Source organism: Monocercomonoides exilis (genome assembly GCF_001643675.1).
Source record: "Monocercomonoides exilis strain PA203 chromosome Unknown scaffold4-2303458, whole genome shotgun sequence".
Classification (NCBI taxonomy): Eukaryota; Preaxostyla; order Oxymonadida; family Polymastigidae; genus Monocercomonoides; species Monocercomonoides exilis.
The window spans coordinates 1241222-1260000 of NW_027150549.1; the positions used below are offsets into that span (position 1 = coordinate 1241222).

General features: G+C 39.4%; 4 protein-coding genes across 4 annotated transcripts in view; all 4 read right to left on the bottom strand.

The window, feature by feature from the left end:
* Nucleotides 1–1355: 1355 nt before the first annotated feature.
* MONOS_16366 (uncharacterized protein) lies at nt 1356–5490 on the bottom strand (the record flags this gene model as incomplete). Its single annotated transcript, XM_067869275.1, has 3 exons — nt 1356–4664; nt 4732–5184; nt 5239–5490. The coding sequence occupies 3 exons, from the start codon at nt 5488–5490 to the stop codon at nt 1356–1358; spliced, it is 4014 nt and encodes a 1337-aa protein (XP_067734749.1).
* Nucleotides 5491–7207: 1717 nt separating this feature from the next.
* Nucleotides 7208–13630, bottom strand: MONOS_7225fu16365 (uncharacterized protein; the record flags this gene model as incomplete). The annotated part of the gene is made up of 1 exon (XM_067877539.1): nt 7208–13630. One exon carries the CDS (start codon nt 13628–13630, stop codon nt 7463–7465), a length of 6168 nt encoding a protein of 2055 aa, XP_067734750.1. The 3' UTR covers nt 7208–7462.
* A 2016-nt stretch (nt 13631–15646) lies between these two features.
* On the bottom strand, nt 15647–16435 carry MONOS_7226 (uncharacterized protein; the record flags this gene model as incomplete). The annotated part of the gene is made up of 2 exons (XM_067877540.1): nt 15647–15850; nt 16301–16435. The coding sequence occupies 2 exons, from the start codon at nt 16433–16435 to the stop codon at nt 15647–15649; spliced, it is 339 nt and encodes a 112-aa protein (XP_067734751.1).
* Nucleotides 16436–18004: 1569 nt separating this feature from the next.
* The window catches only part of MONOS_7227 (uncharacterized protein), a gene marked incomplete at its 5' end in the record, with an annotated part of 6339 nt that continues 5564 nt past the window's right edge, over nt 18005–18779 (bottom strand). Inside the window, one exon of the mRNA XM_067877541.1 lies at nt 18005–18779. This exon is cut by the window's right edge and continues 5200 nt beyond it. Coding sequence (XP_067734752.1) covers nt 18281–18779 — 499 coding nt within the window. The 3' untranslated portion in view covers nt 18005–18280.

An 18779-nucleotide genomic window follows, 5' to 3' on the forward strand; every position in this document is an offset into this window, starting at 1 on the left:
TATCTTTTCTCATCATCGAATTAAAAAAAAGCTCAAATCACAAAGGGGCAACAAATAAAGAGAAGCTTGACGTAGAAATGCTCTGCACGGAAGAAGAAACAAAGTCCATTCTTTTTGCATTCGGCTGCGCTTTCGAAACAATGGAGAAAAAATTACTTGCTTCCATTTTGCATAAACGTATCACATTACCCTCTCCAGAAGCAAATCCATTGCCATTTAATAGATTTTCGTGCCCTCACTCAAGAATCTTGAGAATTTCGCTTCATTTTTTTTCACATCTCAATAAATGTTTCCATTAGCAGCTCTTATCCCTCACAATTCCTTCTTCTCCTATTGTCCATTCTTTCGCAAAATCTTCAGTTCTCTCCTATTCCTGACCACTTTAGCCACAAATAGCCTCGGCAATTCTTCTCTTCAGTCAAAACAAAACAAAACAAAACAAGACAAAATAAGGTAAAATAAAGGTCTCATCCTTTTTTTGTTTTGTTTTGTTGACTGAAACGAAAGCTACCTGTCAATGCATTGGCAAATGTCGAAAAGCCATCATTTGCGTGATAAAGGCACTAATATTTCTAATCCGCTTGACAATAGAGAAGAGAAGGTAAATCCGGCGCAAGTGACTCCTGGAAAACACCACCAGTAAACTTCACATTATCTTCACAAGTTTTTCATAGAAAACTGAACAGAATAACAATTTACACAATTAGAACGCTCAGATGCCAACGAAGACACAGAAAGCGAACCTGTAAATGATGACAATGAATAATTTTTGCTGATGCCCTTGACTTCGTGGCTTTAATGAAGCAACTCAAAGCAAAAGCTGTGTGCTTGATTGAGCTCTTATCAAAGAAAAAGAAGACACCCGACCACGAGGCAACTGTGGACACGAAAAAAACAAAGAAATGGCATTGCTGGAAAATAGGTGATTCTTATGCATCCCTTGGGCGAATAATAAAAGCCAAAATACCTTTCTAAGGCTGAAAATAAGAGAAAATAAGCTGCACATGGCATAAATGCAGATTCTGTGAACTGATTATGTTGCCCGACAAATTTAGTTCTGAGCACTGCAACAAGCATCTGGAGCAGATTTTACTGACAAAAAAATCACAAATATAAAGCCAGAACACGAATGGAAAATATGCGCACAAACCTCCTGAGCAAAAAATAATACACTGACCAACGCACACCAAGTCTTTGAACGGAACGAAAAATAAAAAAGGATAGACAAGAAGAAAATAAAATAAAAAAGAAAATGATAAAGAAAACGAATAGCAACACCAATAAAAGTGCATAAGCACCTTTATTTTCAAGAAAAACATCCATTCAATTCCTTCTCTTTTATTTGAGATCAAATGTTAGTTGGGAATTTCTGATACCATCATGAATACAGCTTTTGACACTTTCCATTCCTTCTGAATTTCTTCTTTCTTTGATTGAGCTCTTGTTCTGATAATAAACCTTTTGTCATATTCTGTATCCTTTTTTTCATCTTCCTTTGGTTCTTCAATCTTCGAAGGCATTATTGCTTGGGAGTCGTCGGAAGCTTGGATTCTTTCGTTTCTTTTTCTCATATTGCACTGCTTCTTCACAATTGCAACCTTCTTTTCATCATTGTTCTGGCTTTCTTTCCTTCCTCTCTGTTCGTCTTTTTCAGCGCGCTGATCCTGCTTTATCGATCTTTCTGATGACGAAGCAATCACCCTGCCCATTGATGACGCCAAATCCGCCTTAAAGTAATGTTTAACCAATGTGTTTATTTGTGGCGAAAGAAGAGCAAACTTTTCAATCGCTTCTGGAGGAATCCTTTCCATTGTCAAAGCCGAGATCGAAGCTGCCTTGATTGAGAATGGAGAAAATGTGTCTGGTATCCCGGCGTTGATCAGTGCTTCATGTGCAAGTTTGTGACAACCTCCTGCTGTCAATGGGGCAAAAGTGTTTGTATGAAGAAGCAGACTGTTTGTGTTTGGGTTAGCTTGTTTAACTCTCTCCCACAAGGTCTTAATCGCGAAAGCAGGACAAATAAGTGGCAAGTCTGATAAATACGTAATGGCAATCTCTGTGCGTGCCTCCGAAGTCTTCAGTCTCGTGTCAAGATATATTCCTTCTTCTTTAAACCTTGAATTTCTCACGTCTATTCTCTCTTGCTTTGAAAACCTGTAGGCAGAAAATAACATTGTTAACACAATCACCTTTATTGTCAGTTGCTTAAAGCTCAATGTCTCATTCGGTCCCTGATCTGCGAAATACTTCAACAACATCTGTGGGTTCCAAATTTCTCTGTTTTCTTTTCTCTTTGATCTGTTTGTTCTTCTGAACGCTCTGAAGAGCATCTTAATGAGTGGTATATCACCTAAGCACGTATTGAAAACGAGACTGGAATAAAAAGAAACTGCAGCTCTTGTTATTTGCAGGCACGTGAGCGACATTCCGCCATTTCTAAGGGATAAAAATACATTAGCGCAATTTGATGCCCAATCGAATATATTGTCTGGTATTTCTTTGTGGCCACATTCCTTCCATTGCTTTCCAAAATGTGCAAAGCCAAAGAGGTATCCTTTCCACGTTGTCTCCGCTATTCCCTTGCGGCACTCTTCTGCAAGATCTGTTGCGAAAGCTTTCTGCTCCAAAGCGCGTTTCCACCATTCTTCCCCGTCATGCTGTATGGATTCAACAACACGATCCTCAACCGTCCTGGAGGAAGACTGGCATTCGTCCATTGCATTGAAGGGCCTTTCTGTAACACTTCCTTTTGCAGCTTCCAGTCCCAGCTCCTGTGTGGTATCGACTTCAAAAGAGTGTCCCAATTCTGGCCTCTCCAGTTCGGCAGGAGTAAGATCACTTGTGCTTTCTCCCTTTTCGCTTTCTGAATCGTTGATATAATCAGCGGCACAGGAGGGTGAGCCAAAACAACTTCGTCTTTCCATGGAACCATGAGACCATCCTCTGCAATCGGACTGTTGATGCCACACCATCTCTCCAACTTGTGATTGTGACTTGCTGCAAACGCATCCAGTGTCGGTGTCCTCTGAGCTATCTTCAGAATCTCCAGCAGATCTTCTGCTCGCACTTCGTAATCCCCTGCTCTCTCTAGTCTTGACAGAGCGTCTGCCCTTGTGTTCTTGATGCCTGGGATGTGTGTGGCTCTCATCTCTATATGTGTTTCTTCCTTCCATCTCCATATCTTTCTCAGTACGGGTCTCAAGTTCTTTCCTGCATTCCATCTGTTTATATTGTAGACAACCGCTGTATTGTCCGATCTCAGATGCAGTCGACTGATTCCGTTCCTCTGGAGCGCTGGGCCAAAATGGTTGAGAGCTAACCACACCGCCATTAACTCCCTGTAATTCGATGACTGTTTCGCAAGTTGCTGTGGAAACCGATTGTGTGCGTCTAACAGTTGATTGTTGATTGACAGCGTAGCCCCCCACGCCACTTCCGATGCATCTGTTGTCATCACTGCCTGTGGGACAAACACTGGAATTAGCTTGCGTTGAGGGCGTGATTTCAATATCTTCCTCCATTGCAAAATCTGTTGGATAATGGATGCGTTGATTCTCATCTGTCCGCTCCATCCTTGCAACTCCAATCCTTTTTGTAAGAGGCGATACATGGAATGCAGCCATAGGGAAGTGTCTTGCTGAACGAAACGGATTGCGCTGAGTTTTCCAATGAACGAGGCGAAATCTCTTGTTCTCACCTTCTTGGCTTTCACTGCTTTCACTTTCCATTTGTCCACTTCTTTCATCAATGAAAGTCTTCTGTCTTCCTTCAACTGAACCTCCATTATTTCCGAGTTCCATCTGTATCCGAGGTAAACAAACTCTCTGCTGGAAGATAGGTGGCTTTTTTCCTTGTTTACTAGCAGCCCAAGCGACTCCAAAAACTGCACAATCTCTTCCGTAATTCTTCTTAAATGCATTTGATCTTGATGTAATATTAGCAGGTCGTCCAAATACGCAACAAGCCTCACATGCCATCTTCTTCTTATTTCCTTCGTCACTTTCCTCATCACAAGTGTGAATATTCTGGTTGCATCTACGAATCCGAAAGGCATTCCTTTGAATACGTAATCTTTTCCGAGAAATCTGAAAGCGAGATATGGTTTGAGATTCTCTGAAACTGGGAGAAGATAATATGCCTGATGAAGGTCTATCGTCACTGCACAATCTTCTTTCAACAATATTCTCTCCACTGTTCTCTCGTTGTCGCATTTGAAATGCGATCTGAGGACCGCTGCATTCAAACGACGACAGTCTAAGATCTGCCTCCATGTTCCGTTCTTTTTCTTGATCAGGAATACGTTGTTCCTGTGTTTGACATCTTCCTGATTTATCTCCTCCACTATTCCGGTCCTCGTCTGTTCCTCCAACAAATCCTTGAAGGCTCTTCTGTGCTCCCCGCTTGTTCGCTCGGCTCCATCTCTGTACGACATCTTTGAAAGTTTCTCTCTTTCTCTTCTGCTCTTCCACATCGCTTGGATCCCATTTCGGATCAAATCTCCTCCTCCAATCTCTTCCCATGCCTTTAAGAACAGCCCCGTCCTTCCTCCAATGATCTGATCTGGCTGCGACTCTTTCTCTGTTGCTTTCGTTAATTCCTTTGAAGACCCCGACTCCGACTGGACCATCCTGCTGCTCTCGTTCGGCTTCCATAGCTTCTCCTTCCTGAGAAAGAGCGGGGTCTGTGACGAAAAAACTTCTGACCTGCTCCTCCTTTTGACTGCGCCTGAACCGGGCTGGCTGAACGGAAATCCATTTTTTCCTTCGTTGCCTCGATCGTTGTTTTAAAACCTCTGTATTTCCTTCGCGCACTAGCCATATCCGTTTCTAGCTCCGATTCTTTCAGGATCTGTTCCTGTCTCGATGTCAACAGCCCAGCCGCCGCTTCCGCTCTCATTTTTTCCGCAGCTTTAAACCCGAACCGCCCTTGTATTCTGGTATTTCTGGCCTCCTGTAACGCTTTTGCCGTGAGGACAAGCGCATCTGAAGCTCTCTGTCGTGCGCTCTCCTTGTTGGAATCCATTTCGGCTAAGCAAAACAAAACGGCTTTGAAAGCTTGACATAGGCACATCTCCTGTTTATATCCTGCGTTGTCGAGAGCATCGTTGAACCAGTTCTTGGATTTTGTAGCTGGAGGAGGCACTGGCGGTAACAAGGGGCTCAAATCGTGTAAGGAATATTCCTGCTGAATTCTTTCCACTGAAAAAGTATGAATCTAAATGTCGAGCAAAGATTTAACGGGATCCTGTGCAAATACTTCTTCAAAAACAGATGCCGCAGCTTCGTACATGCCTTCTTCTTCTTCTCGTTTGCTCTTTTCTCTATCTGACGGCTGTGTTGAAGATCCTGTTGGCTGGTTGATAAAAGGCGGAGAAAGGAGCTGCTGCGACGATTGGACGTTCATCTGGCTTTGCGCCCCACCTGGCAGTCCGGCTGCTTCGGTCGACGGCGTAAGTCCAGGAAATGTCGCGAACTGCGAAGATTGCAACATTGATCCGATCGTGGCGATGACCCATTGATCGTGATCTCAAATAAAAGAGAAGGAATTGAATGGATGTTTTTCTTGAAAATAAAGGTGCTTATGCACTTTTATTGGTGTTGCTATTCGTTTTCTTTATCATTTTCTTTTTTATTTTATTTTCTTCTTGTCTATCCTTTTTTATTTTTCGTTCCGTTCAAAGACTTGGTGTGCGTTGGTCAGTGTATTATTTTTTGCTCAGGAGGTTTGTGCGCATATTTTCCATTCGTGTTCTGGCTTTATATTTGTGATTTTTTTGTCAGTAAAATCTGCTCCAGATGCTTGTTGCAGTGCTCAGAACTAAATTTGTCGGGCAACATAATCAGTTCACAGAATCTGCATTTATGCCATGTGCAGCTTATTTTCTCTTATTTTCAGCCTTAGAAAGGTATTTTGGCTTTTATTATTCGCCCAAGGGATGCATAAGAATCACCTATTTTCCAGCAATGCCATTTCTTTGTTTTTTTCGTGTCCACAGTTGCCTCGTGGTCGGGTGTCTTCTTTTTCTTTGATAAGAGCTCAATCAAGCACACAGCTTTTGCTTTGAGTTGCTTCATTAAAGCCACGAAGTCAAGGGCATCAGCAAAAATTATTCATTGTCATCATTTACAGGTTCGCTTTCTGTGTCTTCGTTGGCATCTGAGCGTTCTAATTGTGTAAATTGTTATTCTGTTCAGTTTTCTATGAAAAACTTGTGAAGATAATGTGAAGTTTACTGGTGGTGTTTTCCAGGAGTCACTTGCGCCGGATTTACCTTCTCTTCTCTATTGTCAAGCGGATTAGAAATATTAGTGCCTTTATCACGCAAATGATGGCTTTTCGACATTTGCCAATGCATTGACAGGTAGCTTTCGTTTCAGTCAACAAAACAAAACAAAAAAAGGATGAGACCTTTATTTTACCTTATTTTGTCTTGTTTTGTTTTGTTTTGTTTTGACTGAAGAGAAGAATTGCCGAGGCTATTTGTGGCTAAAGTGGTCAGGAATAGGAGAGAACTGAAGATTTTGCGAAAGAATGGACAATAGGAGAAGAAGGAATTGTGAGGGATAAGAGCTGCTAATGGAAACATTTATTGAGATGTGAAAAAAAAATGAAGCGAAATTCTCAAGATTCTTGAGTGAGGGCACGAAAATCTATTAAATGGCAATGGATTTGCTTCTGGAGAGGGTAATGTGATACGTTTATGCAAAATGGAAGCAAGTAATTTTTTCTCCATTGTTTCGAAAGCGCAGCCGAATGCAAAAAGAATGGACTTTGTTTCTTCTTCCGTGCAGAGCATTTCTACGTCAAGCTTCTCTTTATTTGTTGCCCCTTTGTGATTTGAGCTTTTTTTTAATTCGATGATGAGAAAAGATAACGATATCTTCCACAAAGAGGCCATCTCGAAAGTTTTTTCTTACCACCGTATCATTGAGTATTCTGAAGCAATTAGATCAAAGGAGCAGACAATCGAACGAACAGCAATGGGGATTTGTATTCTGTATCATGCCATTCTTATAGAGATGGAAAGACAATTGCATTGGACGCTGCGCTATGTCATGGCATGAAACATATTGCTTTATTATTTATTCTTATGATTGCAGTCGTCTTCCTGTTGGCAGTATTGCGGCATCGGTTGATGAACATTTTTAAAGTTTTGAATGCAAATGAAAAAGAGAAATAATCCGGGATTTTGCAGATTTGCAGTCCATTCGATGCTGAACTATGTGTTTCGGAAAAGGCAAATACAAAATCTTGTGATATGAAAATATATTTAAAAAAACAAAAGAAGAAGAATGCATAATTGCGAAAAGAGGATAAACGGAAATCTTGCAAGAAATAAAATGCCTTCAACATCCTTCGTGCTTCGTGCTCTATCCTTTGCGATAGTTCATGTTGGTGATGCCAATTCTGTGAGGATATCAGAAGAAGTGCACAACTTTCTGGAATATGTGTATGTATCCATTCATGCATTGGTAATACTTTGGCTTTCTGGGCCAGTCCTGTATTGCGTTTGATCTTGAACGGACGGTTCGTCATAATCTACTGCATCAGACACAGTGAGCATCACAGCTCCTGGAGGAAAGAGCTGTATAAACTCTCTCTTCAAATGCAGAAGCGATGGACGCTCGTTCATCTTGCTCGAGAAACATAGCTTTACAATTTCTTTAAGTGTTTGCTTCTGGATTGCTTCGATTTTTGGCCTCTCTCCATTCACAATCTTCTGCCCCGCCACCTCTGCCTCATACTCACCAAATGGGATCTTCAGCGTCAAGCACTCCCACAGCATCATCCCGATCGAAAAGGCAACAGATTCCTTCGTAGCTTCCATCTTCTTGTTGATCAACAGCTCAGGTGCCTTCCACCTCAAGCACTCTTTTTTGAAACTATCTTCATCCTCAAAGGCTGATGAGGGCAGAGAGTCATCATCATTGTCGTCGCTTGCAGATGTCACAACAGTTGATGAAGAGATAGATGATGAATCTGAATCATCAGAAGAGAAGTCAGAGTGCATCACAATGCAAATGACCATATGTTCTGAGAACAACACAATGTGAGGACTCAGATTGGCAAGAGAAGAGAGCGGATTGTCCATTTCATCAAAGGAGTGGAGCGCAAGATTCGCCACCCAGAACAGGATTTGGGCAGCTGTTTGCTCCCTCTCCTCCACCGTCCCGATTGCCATCTCCTTCTTCTCATTCTTTCCATGAAGCAGCATGAACAAAGAATCCCTCAGATCAACAATAAGTTTTTCATGAGGCGATGAACAGGCCATTACATCCACCAGATTCGACATCGAAGAGGTAGTTGGGCACAGATCTTCCCTTCGAACAAAAGTTGAATCAGAATCGGTTGTTGAAGTGGATGAAATGGATGGTGATGGTGTTCTCTTTCTTGTCTCTTCCTCTTCTTTTTCGTCAATCTTCTCCAACACCCAATCAGGAATTTTGTCTGAGTCTCTTCCCAGGATATATTCAGTTGACCCACTCTCACTCAACAAATGCTCGGATGATTCATAATGTTGCATATTCGTATCATACACCATCTTCTTTATCCTCTCTTCATTCTTCTTCTCAACATCCCCTGCCACTCTCCTCCACTGCTCCTCGGGAGACATCTCCATCGTCACCATCTCAAACACCTTTGGATCCTTATTCACTGTGTCTTCCACAATCACCTCCAGCTCTTCTGTTCGTCTCTTTTGCTTCCTCCATCGAACAACAAAAATTACAAGTGCTATCAGAACAATCAATAGAACTGTGGCCATAATGATCACAATCAACGCCCATGATGATTTCCCTTCTTTTCCTCCCTCAACAATTCTTCCATCTCCTTTTATTTCAGATTCGCTTCTGTTCTTCAGAACAAACGATTCGGTTGATGAAGGAGAGTCTATTCTTCCAAACAGAATGCACACAGACACTTCTGCCTCTTCTGGAGCCGAGCGGATGGCGCCTGATGGCAGCACCCCCACAGCCTCGCCCTCACCCGCAAACCCGTCTGCCTCGAACTGGTGAGCTGCCATCGACGAGGCTGACCCAACGGTGGTTGCCATCTGGAACCACAGGTTGCACGGCAAGAGAAGCGATCCATGGAACTTCAATGTTGTCTCGCCTCCATTGTCTTCAGCCTCCACGCCATCCAGCCGCGGAATAAAGAAAACAGAATCTCTTTCTTCAGCCATCCCTCCCACAGTGCACCCTTCATTCAGAATCCACATCGAGGTGTTGGGCAGCACCCCATCTCCACCTTTCAAACTCATCACATCCAGCGATCCTGCATCTCCACACACAATGTTTCTTCTTGCTGATGGGTATCCTTCGATTGATGGATTATTGTTCGCAAACTCTCCTTTCTCGATGGTTGTGCTCCCCCCACGCACAGACAGGCCTCCCTCAGGCGAGTTGGCAAAGGAGGTGTCTTTCATCGCTGCTGTGCTGCTCACCATCTCCACAAGCGATCCATTCCATCTGCATATTTCCCTTCTGAATTTATTCAAATCGATATCTCCAAAGAGAGATCCCTCAAACAGGCAGGAGTTGATCAACAGATTTTTCACTGAAATTGCTGACATTAGGCTTCCTCTTTTTATTCCTGATTTGCATTTTCTGCATGAGCAGTTGCGCATTTCAAATGCAGAAGTTGAATGAGACACACTTGCAATACAAGGGCCAGAAGTCGATCTGCTGATATTTTCAAAGGATGAGAGTCGAAGCGAAATGAAAGCCAATGAAGGACTATTATCAGTTGAAATCACACATCCACTTTGCAGAGTGATGTTTGATGCCACAAGCTTCGAAACACTTATTTTCTGGATAAGGTCACACTCGATCATGGATCCCGTATAATGCATTTCATGAATCGTCAGATCTTCAAAAACAGCACTTTCAGATTTCTTTATCCAAAATAAAGGCTTTGACAGCACAAACCCCCATGCACTACACTTCTCTGCTTCAACAGCACCGTCTTCAACAATCAGAATGGAAAAATCATGAAAGGCAATCGAATTTCCAGATGACTCACTATTTGCCACAAACGAGACTGAATCCAGAAAGAGCGATCCATTCAATTGGAGCATCAGGCACGAGCAGACAACACTCTGCATCGCATCAAAGACAAATTGCACTCTCTCAAATCGAACAGATTCTGATGTTGAAATAATGCTCTCATTCCCAATGTCCATTCCACAAACAGAAATGTTTGCGCTCAGCCAAGATTCCATCGATTTGATTGTCACTTTTTGAGCAGAACAAGAATATCTCAAAGCTGTCTCATTCCAAATATACAGCTGTGAATAATCTGATGGGATGATGTGGCTCACCCCAACATTCAGTGACGAGCATGTGCCCTTCATTTCCCCACAATTCTTGCTGTCGCTGCTGTTCTCCGCAATCGAAGACACAAATATGAATTCGCTCCTGAACACATACACTCTTCGCAACAAATCCTCCTCATCTCCATAATTGTCTGCTGTGCACCCCCATATAGCCAGATCCTTCACAAATGACTCTCCAAAATTTATCAGGAACTGCCGCTCAGTAATCTGAGAGTCAAGATCAGTGCACTTCACAAACACATCTCTCCCCTTCGATGCAACATTCCCTTTAAGTGTGATGTTAGACAGCACAAAAGGCAACGCCTTCTGTGCAACACTTTGTGATTTCAAAAATATCCCTCCTCCTCTCCCAATATTCGAACAGAAACAGTTTGTCACATTCGTGTGGTTCATTTCCAGTCTCCCTAACTCATTGAGAAGGGAAAACATTCCTCCTCCTTCATTCAAGCTTGTCGATCCACACCCATCAATTGTCGAATTCTCCATTTTCAGTCTCACTTCATTTGTCACATCACAGAAAAGCAGTGAAGGGTTGTTTGACGCACTGTGCTTCACATTCACAAACGAACATTTCTCAAATAGAATATTCCATTTTTCTTCTGCATTAGCATTCTCCCTCTCAGAAATCACACTTTCACTCGTCACAATTGCACTTTTCCCACTCAAAGAAATATCTTCAAATGTCACATTGTTCATAGTTATCGCACAATCAGGTAATATACTTATTATCTCATGTGTCGTTGAGAATCCAGATATTTCTGTTTTTTCAATCTCAACAATTCCTTTTTCTGCGCTGATCAAAACAAATGACAATTCATCCTCAGCATTGTTGCTTGTGTGAATCGAACAGCACGCAACACTCATTTTGATTGCATCTGATCCCGCCTTGATGAGGATGTTTGCATCATTGTCAAATGAAGTTGGAATTGTGATTCCAACTTCATGAAATTGAACAACCCCTTTACATTCAACAACAGCATCTCCATTCCCTTCAAGTGATTGAGCAAATTGAATTTTGTCTGTTTCACCATTTGTTCCTTCCAACTTCATCACGCTCAAACATATTTCTCTCCTCACATCACAAATCCCCTGAACTGCAATTGATTCAATCCCTAAGTTACTCCCTCTCTTCACACCATAATCAACAGAAGCGCATGGATACTCGCTCAATCCACACACAACAACATTGTTTCCTTTCTCTGCAATATACACGCTCGATCCAATAGATTTCCAGAAATAGATCAGTGGAATCGCACATTCCCTGTTCCTTCCATCATATCCCCTCATCGAGTCTTCTGTCAATGTCTCCAATCTATCTTTCACAAATGGAAGTGTTTCATTCTTAACGCTCTGTACAAGCGATGTAGATGAAATAAACAAATCCTTCCCATATTTCGCATTGTTTTGCTTGTCAGATGAAAAAACAGGTGAGGATATCACAAACCCCACTTCCTCCTCTTCTTCTTGTTTCAGCATCTTCATCATTATTCCTCCCCCATATCCAATTGCTTCCCCTTCATATGGAGCTGTGCAACAATAAAACGAACATCTATTAATTATGAGATTCGTTTTCGAAGATGCCTCACAAAGGAATGCACCTCCTCCAATCTCATTTCCCTCTCCAACAACAACGCAGCCTTCAAATGTGCAGTCAAACATTTCCACTTTGTAATCTCTATTTTCATCTCCATTGTTCGAAACACTTACACATCCTCCACTTCCCTTCGAACGAGTAATCGATGAAAATGTGCATCCCGACATCTCTTCAATAATCCCCTTTTTGCACTCAACAACACACCCATCGTTAAATGTGATTTCTCCAAAATCGCTCTTCGTCATATTCATAGAAGGCACACTTTCAGCATTCCCTTCAACAACAAATATCGATGAACCCCATTTGGCAACGCTTTCTGATCCAAACTCACTCACTTCCACAACCCCTGCAACAGCCTTCACAAACATTGTTGAAATAGGCTCAGTGCCTCCTTCGATCCCACATCCATTCAGTGTGAGCTTCCCTGAATGGCACTCAAACACACTTTCATGAAATGTTAGCGATTTCGTCAAAGAAAATACAATACCAGTCACAGACACAGACACCGAGCTTTCAATCAATCCACTTTGTGTTCCTTGTATCAGATCAGAGACATCACATTTCATTTCATTCTCTTTGGATGCAATGCTCCATTCATTTGAAGTCAACCCCAGTTCCTCCTCAAAGACAAATGGCTCAAGAAGAGCAACATCCTTTTTCTTCCCCTCAAAGTGGATTGACACTGCCTTCGAAATGGATGAGCACGGAAACTCTTCAAATCCACACTTCGAAAAATCATGGCTCAATAATCCTCCTCCAACAAATTCATATCCTGAAAAGTTGTTCCACAAATAGACACACAATGGAATTGAAAACGATTCATCCCCATTTTCATATCCTTGCATCTTGCTCTTTGTTTCTAACGAAGCTGTCAATGAAGTGATCTTCCCACTTGTTGCTGTTGATTCCAAATCAATCGAGTCAACAAAAATACCGCTTCCCCATCTGGCCCTGTTCCCTTCAAATCCTGATGAAATCAGAAAGTCTGCATTTGTGTCTCTCACTTTCAGCCCAATTCCTCCTCCTTTCCCTTGTGTGGCTGAGGCATAACAGTTCTTCACCATGCCTCCATTCATCTTCAACGAACCAATATTCTTCATTTCAGCCATCATTCCCCCTCCAAATTCACAGTCTTCATTCCCACACCCATCAATCGTGCATCCTTCAAGTGTTACAGAATATGACCCTTCACTCACACTCATCAGCGATGATCCTGCTGTTATCCTCACGATGTTGCTGAATGTTAAGTTATCCAGAGTCAACGAAATTGCTGCCTCCCGAGAAAGTAATATCAAACTTGTGGAGTTGAATGTTTGTCCCCAAAATACATCATTCATCATCAAACTTCCCCCTTCCAGTTTCACAAGTGAGTTCTGAATGCTCCTTTCCTCTGAATGAGTTGAATCCATCGAAATATTCATTCGCTTCACATCCATCAACCCACTTCCCTCAACCTCAAACAGTCTGCTTCTTCGGTTGTTTTCAATCGAGGTGTTATGGACCACAGATAAATCGCTCACACTCAATTCCCCTGTTCCAACACAAAACAGACTCAATCCATTTCCCTCAAATATTGTTTCAATGGATGAGCCAGCTGGTGAAACACCGTTCACAGAAATCGTTTTCTCTCCAACATCAACTCCTTTTCCTTCCACAACTGTTCCACTCAACACCTTGATTTCCTCTACAAACCCCTCAATCATTTGGGAAAGGCAATGACTGATTGCGAGGCATGCATAACTTTCATTCAATCCATAGCTGAATGCATCTTTTGCATAATCTTGACTCTTATTAGAAGAAACAAATCTGCTTCTTCCTCCATTGTTTGTAAGCCATTCACTTTTGTCTCCGTTTGCATTGTATCTCACTCCTTCAGTTCTTGTGGAATAACAGAAAGCAACTTGGGAGTTTGTTGAGTCATCGTTAACATAAATGTCATTGCCATATGGTGCTGTGTTATTGTTGAAAAAGCAAAACCATAAAAGATTTCCACTATATCCATTTGTTGAAATACTTACAGCTCCCCCTCTCCAATCTGAATGACATCCTTGAAAAAGACAACTATGAGCAACAACTTTATCTGTTGCGCCCCAACTAATATAACCTCCTCCATCAGAACTTGTGACATTGTGGCAGCTACAGTTTTGAAAGATTCAGTTCAAAATACAATCTTTTGTCTTTGTAGATTTAGAAGAGAAAACGATAAGTCCACCTGCATCATTGTCAGACCAATTATCTTTAAACATACAATTTTCAACAAGCACTTAAACAGACATCCCACGTATTTCTGCACCTGCACCTCCATAGTCGTTCAAAGAAGCGCAATAGCATTCCAAAAAAGAGCATTGTTTAACAGTGCATTCACCAATATTCAAAGCATAAATCCCTCCACCACGGGAAGATGTTGCGCTGCATTTCACAAATGACGAATTCTCAACTGTTAATGTTGCATTCTTATTGTCATGCGCATACAGTGCTCCGCCGCAATCGGATGAACAGTTAATCCATTCAGCATTCTTAAAGTTCTGTGTCTCAGTGGTTGACAGCCTGCCTGAATTCTTCACTCTTTGATCCACCCTTTCATTGAGATGGAATGTGCAGTTGTTGCATAAAAATGAATCTGATCCTTCTGTTCCGCTCACAATTCCTCCTTCAAGCGCATTTATCGACTTTTCAATAACGCTATCTTCCAAACAGTTCATTTTCATCATTATCAAATTTTTGCTCTCCTGTTTGCCTATTCCAACAAGTTGCTCAGTAATATTTGCAAAATGACATTTTTTTATATGTTCGAATCTTCCTTTTCCATTCGTCACAACACCCTCTCTTCCAAATAAAATAATATTATTCCATACGCAATTCCTCATATTATCATTGATTCTTCTCCATCCATTTCGACAACACTTCCCATCATATGTCCTTTCTGGTTCAGTGTCAAAGTTATATTCTCAATCTCGCATAATCCTCCATTTCTTATCCATCCCAAGCTCTCTTCACATTCCCCGTAACATTGGCACACTTCCATCATCAATAGAGATTTCTCATTAACATCAAGTGCAAAATTGTCCCACCGCCTTTTTAAAAAAATTTGCAATAATGATAGTGAAGAGTTTGCAATATTGCACTTCATCTCCGTTGTGCTTTCTCCTTCTGCAATCATTTTTTTGGATTCAACAAGCATAACGAAAGCAGTATCACGCATTTCTGGTTTATCAATTAAAATATTGCAACAAATAATTCCAAGTAAGCACACAGCGAAAAACAAAGGATTCATTTTTGACATCCTGTTTATGGGTTATTATCAAATTAATTTTTATATTCGAAAAAACAGAATTATGAACTTATTTCAACAACTATAAAAAAACAGAATTCCATTTTTTTGTATCATTATCTAATTTTCTTTGTTAAAAAATAAAAAAAAAAAAAAAAAAAAAAAAAAAAAAAAAATATTTATATGAAAACGAAAATGATTAAAATCTTTTGGATAAATATATTATTCAATATCCAGCTTTTTTATTAAATTTTATAGCAAGAACGCATTATATGGGAAGTGTCAATTTTCTACGAAATAAAAATGTGACTAATGTTATAAATAGATATTATGTTTTAACGCATTTTTGATATGCTGAAGTTGTGAAAAAAGTCAAAAACAAAAAATTAAAAATTAAGAAAAAATGTGTGAATAAATGTCTTTGAGATGGTAATTTCAAAAAAATAGATTAATCAACTTCCATGGGATCAAATTCTGATGCATTTGCACCGTCACCAGCTCCAAGTGAATCTGATTCTTCAAATTCTGTCATTTGAAGAATGTCATTTTCATCCAATATATCAGATTCTCGATCTGATTCTGTCGAGTCGCTTTCTTCACTTTCAAATTCTTCCGATTCATTTTCTTTCACAGTAAAATCGAAAACGAGATCCTTTATGAGATTTTCAAATTGTGTTTGTTAGTTTCTTCTGACAAAACACATAGATAAATAGTCACCAAGATACTTTTCTCTCCATCTTGTTCTTGGAAAAAACTTCCGAAAATTTATCCGCAAACCTTTGACAGTGTTTGTGCATGAATGTGGGTAATTATTTTTGAAATCATAACTTTTTTCGGAATGTTGATTTTTCGAAGATTGCTTGTCACCGGGAAGAGATTTTGTTTTGAAATGCTAAAAATTATCAGAATTATTTTTCAGACATATGTTTTTTCTGAAAAAAGAACGACGATGCCTTTTATAATCCTTTTCTCTTTTCAGTGTTCTTTTAGTGATATAAAAATATCTATATATATATAACCGAATTATTTGAATGAAAAAATATGATTTCAAAAATAATCTCCCATGTGTTATTTTATTTTTGAATTCTCGCTTGTGACAAACGGTATCATGAGTGTGACCATAATCTTTCAATCTTGCATAAGCCTTCCATTCATCGCTCATGATCCGAGTTCCAGGAAGAATTTTGGCTCGAACTATTGGAACCAATGTTTCAGCCTTTCTGTTTGGCGCGATCATCACGAAGTTCTTCCCAGCGCTTCCCTCTGGCTTCCTTTCGATAACTCCAAATACAGTCAAGCTCGGTTATAATCACAATCCATTTTGCACAATTTTTTGTGATTAAAACCGAACTTGATTATAACCGAACCATCTTTTTCATAGAAAAGTTTTTCTGAATATTTTTTTGAAGATAAAAAAAGAAAAATTTTCAGTATTTATAAAAATACACACATTTGAATCGATTTTTCAATTTATAATGTTTTATTGAAAATTTTTGTCCATTATAAAGCAGAAAAAACAACTTTCATTTTTTCAAAAATTTCAAAATATACAGAAAAACACCCATAAATTATCAAAATTTGTGATTATTCACGATTTTTATGTGATTATAACAGATGAAATTACACAAGGAAAAATGCAAATTATATTGATGCACGAAAAAATGTGATTATTCGCGACCTTGATAACAACAGAGGTGATAATAACCGAGCTTCACTGTATCTCAAATTAACTCCTTCTTTTTCACCAGACCCAGCTTTTTGCACCTCCAAGTCGCTTTGTCGATCTCCATAATTCTTCACGGCCCTTTTTTGGTAGCTTGATTTTTGTTCCATGTCAATGTGCATATGACTCGAATAACACTCGTTCAATAATGTGTTGTGTTTTCACTTTTTCCAAGCAGTTCACAAATGTGTGCGGCTGACATACCAATGAAACAATATAAAACAATCATCAAAAACATTCTCAGTTGAATTTTCGAATTTTCCAAAGATGTGTTAATAAAAGTTGACTGTTTTTTTGCAACTTTTTCCTCACATCCTATAATTGAAAAATTCACCTCCAGATGAAAATAACAATTTGCATTTATAAAGTCTGCATGCAAAAGTTTCTCCTTCAAGAGAAAATTCTAAATAACATTTCCATTCACCCATTTCATCCGAAAAAATGTCGTTGAGTTCACAAATAGGTGTTTTTGTGAACATTCTGTGTGATAAATACATTTGAAGAATGTTTGATCACACCCATAAACACTTGAAAATAACCTTTTTTCGAAAAAAAATTTATTTTTTGAACACTTTCCGCTTGTTTTTTGGAGATAATAATTGCATTGAAATTTAAATTAATCAAATAAAACAGAAATTAACTTATTCCAGACGTTCCCGTATCTTCATGTCTTGCTGGTTTTGGTGAGTTGGAATGAATATTTGATAAAAACATTAAGTTTTCATTTTCACCTGAAAATATTATTAAATAAACTTTTCAAAATAAATTTTGACATCTGTTTAAATGAAATTATGCTATTCACATTGGAATATAAACAACCGTTAGAGCTTTGGTGGAATTTTCTTTGCTCTGATAATTTGAAAATTGGAAAAAAAAGAATGAATCAATGATTGAAATCTAATTTGCTATCGAATAATAATAAGACAAAAGCTAATGATTGAACTGTTCTGGAATAATACACAAACTCGCAATTCAATGCAGCTCTGGCAAGATTACGTAATATTAAAATCTTCTCTTTTCATATTGCTTAGCTCATCAATTGACATATTTCTTTTTTGAAAAAAATAAAAAGTGCTTGATAAAGATAATTAGAGTGTTTCATAACCTCAACATAAAAATAAATTCATTTTTCCTTTTGAAAAAGGAAAACTTTTTTTGTAAAAATTTTATATTAAAAATAAAAATTAATATTCACAATATTATTATAAACACTTCAATAATCCTTTTTCAAACTGCATTTAGCAAACTACAATGTATTACAAATGAAATAACAAGAACCTTTTTCGCTCATGTTCTCCAATTGCGCACTTGAAATAATATTTTCGGAAGGCACATCACGCAACTTGCCTTACTTTCATTTCAACCCGAACCAACTGGCCTTCCATGTTTTGCTGTAAAAGAAATTTTATTTCCTCGCTTTTTTTCAACTTTGTGATATTTATCGATTATTTTTGGAGAGACATACATCTTATTCATATTATTAGTCTTCTCCAAACCTGATGCAAATTTATCTCCTTTTGAAGAATGTGCTTTCAAATGATCAAAATACTCATACGAACTTTGGGAAGACAAAAGCAAAGAACCAGAATTTTCACATTCAATTTCTTTAGCTTCATCGTAAACACAATTATTTGCTTCAATGCCATCCATGGGTATTATTCCATCTCCGCAAACTGAATCGCGATTGTGTTCGGTTTTGGCTTTTCGCTTCTTATTCTTCTCTCCACACAGGCATAGCAGCTGAGATTCATCTTTCAGAGCATCCTTGAAGCTCGATGAGAAAGGATAAGAATAGAGACGGTTAGGCGGATGCGTTGATGATAACGACGCAACTTGTGTTAGAGAAGTTGGTGACTGC